This window comes from Emys orbicularis, chromosome 4, assembly GCF_028017835.1.
Source record: "Emys orbicularis isolate rEmyOrb1 chromosome 4, rEmyOrb1.hap1, whole genome shotgun sequence".
NCBI classification, from domain to species: Eukaryota; Metazoa; Chordata; order Testudines; family Emydidae; genus Emys; species Emys orbicularis.
The window spans coordinates 9,857,386-9,864,646 of record NC_088686.1 but is presented as its reverse complement, the minus strand read 5'-3'; the positions used below and the strand labels follow the sequence as shown (position 1 = coordinate 9,864,646).

Here is a 7,261-nt window from a genome sequence, read left to right as displayed (position 1 = left end):
CCAAGTGCAAAGACAGGGGGTGGGGGAGGATCAGATTCCAAAGGCTAGTTGATATGTGACTTGCTCCTAGAAGCGAAGACGACTTTCCCAGGGCCCCATCGCTCAGATGGGAAGCTCAGCGTTAGGCAAAGCGCAGTGCGTTTTCTCCGAGGTTTTATGGCGCTGATGAAATCGACCATGCCTTGGGTTTTATTCGTGGTGTTGTGTTGTGTTTTTAAACTCAGGCGGGAGCTCTAATCCCAGCAAAACAGGCCTCTGCCCTATTCGCAAATCCTTCCGATGGTTTGTTAAGAACATCAGGATTTGAAAAAAGCAACAGAGGGTCCTGTGGCACCTTTAAGACTAACAGAAGTATTGGGAGCATAAGCTTTCGTGGGTAAGAACCTCACTTCTTCTTGCATCTGAAGAAGTGAGGTTCTTACCCACAAAAGCTTATGCTCCCAATACTTCTGTTAGTCTTAAAGGTGCCACAGGACCCTCTGTTGCTTTTTACAGATTCAGACTAACAGGGCTACCCCTCTGATCAGGATTTGAGTGACCCCCCCCCCCATCTAACTCAATGCTGGGAAGGTTCTTGCAGGCTAGGGAAAACAAGGGTTGTCCTCCATGTGTCTGGACCGTTTGCAAGGGTTATTTTGCCCCAAAGGTGTAACGCTTGGAGAAACGTGCGCTCAACGGAGGGAGGGGGGTTTACTTTATCTACAGGGGGAGGGAGACCTGCTCGGAAAGGCCGGTCGCGCCTGGGTCTCAGTCACTCACAGGCGTCGTTACACGAGCGCCAGGATGCGGAGCGTGGTAGCAGGCATGCAGGGGGAGGAGCGGCTGGGCTGGGCTGGCCTGCGGGGAGTGGGGCTCTGGTGCGGTGGGGCTGGGAGGGCAGTTGCTCAAGCACTGCAGTGCTAGGCACAAAGGGTCGGGGCAAGTGCAAGGCAAAGGTGGGGCTCCAGTTTAAAGCCGGATCCTGCTCCCCCTGAAGTCACCCTCAACCCCCACCCAGGGGATTTCAGTCGGGCCAGGACCAGGCCTGCCACTGCCCCTTGGCAAGAGGAGGTTTCTCCAGCCAGGAGATTGACAGGGGCGGAGGGGCGGGACATCCCTTTTGGAGTCCAGTGGGCGGTGCCTGGCTGTGACGGACAAGCGGTGCAAGGAGTGACTTGGGCCCACGTGACTCTCATGGGCTGGAAGAAAAACAGAGCCAGTCCGCTTTGGAGGCTCATTGGATTCAAATATTCATTTTAGGAGCCGCTCCGCAGTCCCAGCCCCGGCAGCCAAGCGCCTCCGAGCCCCTGCGCTTTTCCACCCGTTTGTTCCAGATTGGCTGGCAAGAATCATGGACTGTTTTCCCATGCCTTGTTTTCTGTCAGTGAGTAGCCCCTTCTTCTCCTCCTGCTCCTGGGCTTGGAAGGGGTGTCAATCCCGTTCGGCTCTCCCCTGGCTCCCGGGGACCGCAACGTGCCACCCCCCCCTCCCAGGCGCTGCTGCTAAGAGACCGGGGACTTTTCAATCTCTCTCTGCCTTATCTTTGCAGTGACCCTAGATCCAAGTGACTTGCCCCCCTCCTCTCTCTGTGGCGTGTTGTCTCCTTTCTCCAAACCCCTTGAAGGCCGCGGCAAAGCTGGAGTCACACAGCGCCGGCAAAATAAGACAAGGGGCCAAGTTGATTCGGTGCAACCCCCCCCCCCCCTGCACTGGGATCCATGCTCCTGGAGACCCCCCCCCCTCCACCGGCCCCTGATCAGCTGCACTTCAGCGATCCGTTGGGCTGGGGAGGAGGCGGGAGGGAGAGAGGAGAAATTCCACCGAAGCCCAATGTTCACTGTTTATTCTTGAAAGAAGTTAGGCGGAGATCCTCGCTAAGATAGCAGGGACCGGACAGATGAGCCGGATAGCGGCTATCTGATTGTGGGGGCTCTTGGACTGCAAACAAGTTCCAGCGAGTCAATTCCAGGCGATCCCTTTGCCTCTGAGACGCGTTTGCTGCTGCAGCCGCTGCTGGCTCGGGTTTTGGGGGGAGGGGGGGTGGCTGTTTTTAATCTTGACCCTCCTTGTTTGTTGTTGCGTTTTTTTGAAACCCCAGAGACACCATGATTCCTGGTAACCGAATGCTGATGGTCATTCTGTTATGCCAAGTTCTGCTAGGAGGTACTAACCATGCCAGTTTGATACCCGAGACGGGGAGGAAGAAAGTTGGAGAACTCCAGGCTCAAGCAGGATCTGGACGCCGTTCTGGGCAAAGCCATGAACTCTTGCGGGGTTTCGAGGCGAGTTTGCTGCAGATGTTCGGGCTCCGCAGGCGGCCCCAGCCCAGCAAAGCAGCCGTCATCCCCGCGTACATGCTGGATCTCTATCGGCTGCAGTCCGGGGAAGAGGAGGAAAGCCTGCAGGACATCAGCCTGCGGTATCCCGAGAGATCCACTAGCCGGGCCAACACCGTGAGGAGTTTCCACCATGAAGGTCAGTGCCGCAGTTCGGGGGCGGGGGGGCGTCGGGAAGCGATCGGGATTTGGAGACTCCCAGCTCAGTCAGAACAGGATGTGCCCAGCCCTCGGCTGCAGGCGGACTCCCCCAGCCCGCTGGCCTGGGCTAGTCCCGCGGCTGTATTTTCCAGCATCCTGCGCTGAGATTGAACTGGACCCGTTTTGGTGAAGGGCTCTCTCACCAGGGCTCCAGTCACTCCGGGTTTGTACCCGTGTCACTCCCCTGAGCTCACATGGAATTCACTCCGGAGTAACCGAGATCCCTCCCAATCGCGTCCCGTGTGTGTTTGTTTTGAAATATCAACGCGATCGCTGTCCGCTTGGGCTCTTTTTTTTAAAGAAAGAAAATAAAAAACCTCCTCGAATTGAATACCGACAACAGCGTGTTTGTGAGGTTCGTTCAATGGGGCCTTGTAATCTGATCCAAATGTTTCGTAGCGGATGTTTCTTTTCCAAAGTCAAGCGGAGCTATTAATCCACCAGCATCATTGCTGTGTCGGAATTTAACCCTCCCCCCCGCCCCCCAGGAATGGGATCAACAAGGCAGGGCTCTCTGTTTCCCAATCGCTGGGCAGTTTGTGAGCAAGATCCTTGGGGGGGGGGGGGGAGTGTTTTAAAGAAACTTTGTTTTAAAACTCCCCGGTCTGTAGATCCATAGGGATAAGGCCCGTGGTGGTGAAGCGGGATTCCGGGGCAGGAGCTGGTTAGACATGGAGATGATGCGTTGGCGAGCCGGGGGGAAGGTTGCTACTTTGCATTTTGGAGGCATCCGGGGATATTGCCCAGGAGGGCTGGTCTCTCTCTGTGCGGGGCTAGGGACAGGTGAAGCGGTGTGTCCCGACTCACCTGGCGCTGTGTCTCGGGGCCCCCAAACGTTCACACGCTTGGTTTTTGCAGAACATCTGGAGAACCTCCCAGGGCCCAGCGACACCCCCCGCGTTCGCTTCCTCTTCAACCTCAGCAGCGTGCCGGAGAACGAGGTGATCACCTCGGCCGAGCTGCGGCTGTACCGGGAGCAGCTGGAAGCGCGGAGCCCCGCGTGGGAACGGGGCTCGCACCGGATCAACATCTACGAAGTGATGAAGCCCCCGCCGGCCCGCGGGCAGGTGATCACGCGGCTGCTGGACACGCGGCTGGTGCATCACAACGTGTCCCGGTGGGAGAGCTTCGACGTGAGCCCCGCCGTCCTCCGCTGGACCCAGGACAAGCAGCCCAACCACGGGCTGGCGGTGGAGGTGACCCCGCTGCCCGCGGCCCCCGCGGGCCCCGGGAACCACGTCAGGATTAGCCGATCTTTACCTCAAGGAGACGGGGACTGGGCCCAGCTGAGGCCGCTGCTGGTCACTTTCAGCCACGACGGCAGGGGCCACGCACTGACCCGCCGGGCCCGCCGCAGCGCCAAGCACCAGCGGCCCCGCAAGAACAAAAAAAACTGCCGCCGCCACGCGCTCTATGTGGATTTCAGCGACGTGGGCTGGAACGACTGGATCGTGGCCCCCCCGGGCTACCAGGCCTTTTACTGCCACGGGGACTGCCCCTTCCCTTTGGCCGACCACCTCAACTCCACCAACCACGCCATCGTGCAAACCCTGGTGAACTCCGTCAACGCCAGCATCCCCAAGGCCTGCTGCGTGCCCACGGAGCTGAGCGCCATCTCCATGCTCTACCTGGACGAGTATGACAAAGTGGTCCTGAAAAACTACCAGGAGATGGTGGTGGAGGGGTGCGGGTGCCGTTAAAAACCCTGACCCCCCCGCACCCTAGGACTGCTTCTTCCAGCTGGACCCTGATCTAAACTAAACGTTCACCTTGACCTTATTTATGACTTTACGTGCAAATGGTTTGACAATAATGATCCTATATTTTGACAAAATATATTTATAACGACATATTAAAAGAAAAAAATAAAGCGAGTCATTATTTTAAAGGTAAAAGGCATCTCCTGTGTCTGGCGCCTTAGGGGGGCAGGCTGGGGCGGGGCTCGGAGCAGGATCTTTGTTAATTTTAAATATTCTCCTTCTGGTTCTTGGCAGCGCAGGGCAGCGGGGGGCGGGGAACCCCCGGGAACTCGGGCTTGTCAGGCGGGGCCAGCCCCGGGGAGTGACACTGGACTTGCTAACCTGCGGGAAGCGTTTGCAAAACTGCATGTGAAAAGCGGAGCGGAGTTACCTGAAGGGTTATGCTAAACCGGCGGGGAGTTTGATGCCTCCCCTCCCCCCCCCCAGTGTTCAAAGCGATTCGCATTTTGTTCTGGAGGGGGGTGGGGAAGGAAAAGAGTGTGTGTGGGGGGGCGGTTCTGGAGACTTTCTTGGAAGGTTTGCATGAGCCTTTGAAGACCAAATCTCCCAATTACAATGCCCCCCCCCTCCAAAAACTCTGAAGCAGTTCCCTATGGGTTATGCTAACGCCCACCTGCGGCTGGTCCTGCCCAGCGGGGAAGGGGAGGGGATGCATTTAAAACTCTCGGGTTCGCAGGAGTGCAGGCGGGCGGGGGGCTGTCGCTTTGACTCCAGGGGATTCCCCCTTCCCGGCCCGCGCCGTCACCCGGCTCCGGCGGGGGTTTCTTTGCAAGCTCGGGTCAGTTTGCAGCAGGCGGAGCGGGGGAGGTATCCTCGGGAAAGGGACGGGGGGATGCACGGGGCGCTTTTGTTCTCCAGCCTGCCGAAGCGGGCAGCTGAGTGGAAAGCAACCAACCCAGCCGTGGCCAGGCTGCCAACCCCTCAGCTCCCCGGGGAGGGCAGGTGGAGAGGCCAGATCAGAGCCGCGAGCAGGCCAGGGCGATCGCGCTGGAAAACGCCCCGCGAAGAAGTGCTTTTCCCCCCGGCCCCCCTTTGCTTTCAGCGTCTGGGTCTCGCAGGGGCCGATCCGGAGCGATCGGGCCCTGCACTCCCGGCGGTGCCTGCTTCCCAGCCAGCAGCTCCTAGGACTTGAACTAATTCCCCCAGGCGCGGGTCCCACTCGCTGCTCAGCTGCTCCCGCTCCCCCAAGCCTGGCTGGCGGCTTGTCAGGACCGGATAACGCGGCTTGTTTGTGCAGCCAGCTCTGGGGGCTGGGGAATTTACCGTGAAATCTTGCGAATTGCATTTACCTCGTTAGCGGCCCGGCCCTTCGTGCTGCTTGGGAAACAAAGGCCAGCGGCCCCCTTAACCCTTGCAAGCCTGCTCGCCACTCGGGCCAGCCCCGGGGGGATTCTGCATGGGGGGGGGAAAGTTATTTGCGTGGGAGTGCTTCAGCATCGCCCCGGACTAATACCCCGGGATCTGAGCGCCACCGGGGCTAGCAGAGGGAGGCCCGGGACTAGCCCATCCAGATGCTTTGCACCTTCTCTCCCCCCACCAAGTCATCTGCTGCCAGCGCGCAGAGACACTGGCCGAGCCGCTGCAGCGATCGCTTGGAGCTGGGTGGCTTAAACCGCCCCCCCCCCCGCCCCAGACAGCCCGATTGCCCCTGCACCCAGCCCGGACCGGAGCGTGCAGCCATCGCTCCTTGTTACCGGGCAGGTGAGGGGGCTCTGCCCTGCAGCAGCCCCCCGGTCCTGCAGCGTCTTTCCCCGCTAGCCAGCCTGGCCCGGTCCCCTGCAGCCCAAACAGGGAGACACTTAGCCCGATTGGCTGGACTGGCTCCCGCAGGCGTGGGGCGGGTAGGGGAGCTCCCCGGGGAGCCTGGCTGCGAGCCAGGACGCTGCGCTGGGCTCCAGGAGGCTCTTTTTGGTTGCCCCCCTCTCGCCCCCCACTCTCATTCCTGTCTTGAGCCGGGAGATCTATGGCCCGGGGCAGCGGCGACCTTTTTGATGGCTGCGGCGGAGCAGGCAGGGCCCTGCCCAAGAAAGAATTTCATTTGGAAGTGGCAGAAGCTCCAGGGGGAAGCGCCTTGCAGCTGGCTGACAGGGCAATTACAGCCCGCTCCACTGATCTGCGCCGCTGGAGATAACCCCGGCTGGGCTGGGCCCCCGGGGGAATTGCCTCCAGAGCCGGCAGCTCTTCTCCAGTCGCCGGCCCAGGAGCAGCAGCAAAGCGGGCACGGTGCAGGACAAGCCCAGCTCGGCAAGAGAGAGTTTCTGAGGGGGGGGGGAAGTGGGTGTTGCACTGGTTTAAAAATTCCCTATCACTGTTGTTTTTTTTAAAATGCCTTTTTAGGCCCACAGTTATCCACCTGCTGAACCTCACTAGGGCCAGTTGTCCTGGGAGAATGGCAGGCAAGGGGAATGCTCCCCCTAGTAAAGGTAAGCGGCACCCAGTGTTTGCAGCATGGGGAGGGGACGTAGGTGGTTAACATGGTAAGGGGTATAAAAACTAGTCTGTCTGCGTTCATGTTGTTTTTTGCATTTAACTGGCGCAAACGAGGGCTTGGGGCCTGCACTGAATGGTGCACCTGCTTCATCTCACAGGTGGTGAGCACTCCAGGGAGGCCGCTGTAGCAAAGCGCCCAATTATGCACCTAACTTGTTATGCTTTTTGCAGCCCTTTATTTCTAGTGGGTTTCCCTCGGTCTCTCTCCTGCCCTAGCATTGCCCTGCAATGGTTGGGTTGCAAAACCTTCAAGGGCATGTTTGCCCCACACACTGTTATAACAAGCCATGGTAAAATAGCCAGAGAGCCATGAAGCATTTTTAGACTTAGTGCACAACTTCTATTATAAACACGTAGCGGATTTTAATGCATAATATGTGGGTGAATTCCAATATCTATCTATCTGTCTGACAAGGCGGGTGAGGTCATTTCTTTCACTGGACCAACTTCTGTTGGTGAGAGCGAGAGACAAGCTTTCCAGCTTCCGCAAGTGCT

The 7,261-nt window shown here is 58.6% G+C and overlaps 1 protein-coding gene across 2 annotated transcripts; it reads left to right on the top strand.

Moving 5' to 3' along the window:
- Positions 1-1,308: 1,308 nt before the first annotated feature.
- Positions 1,309-4,216, top strand: BMP4 (bone morphogenetic protein 4). Of its 2 annotated transcripts, XM_065403549.1 has the most exons (3): positions 1,309-1,363; positions 2,131-2,454; positions 3,375-4,216. In XM_065403549.1, the coding sequence occupies exons 2-3, from the start codon at positions 2,277-2,279 to the stop codon at positions 4,214-4,216; spliced, it is 1,020 nt and encodes a 339-aa protein (XP_065259621.1). In that variant the 5' UTR covers positions 1,309-1,363; positions 2,131-2,276. The 2 variants fall into 2 exon arrangements, with proteins under 2 accessions (XP_065259621.1, XP_065259620.1); XM_065403548.1 differs by lacking the exon at positions 1,309-1,363 and having other exon boundaries at positions 2,085-2,454.
- Positions 4,217-7,261: the final 3,045 nt, after the last annotated feature.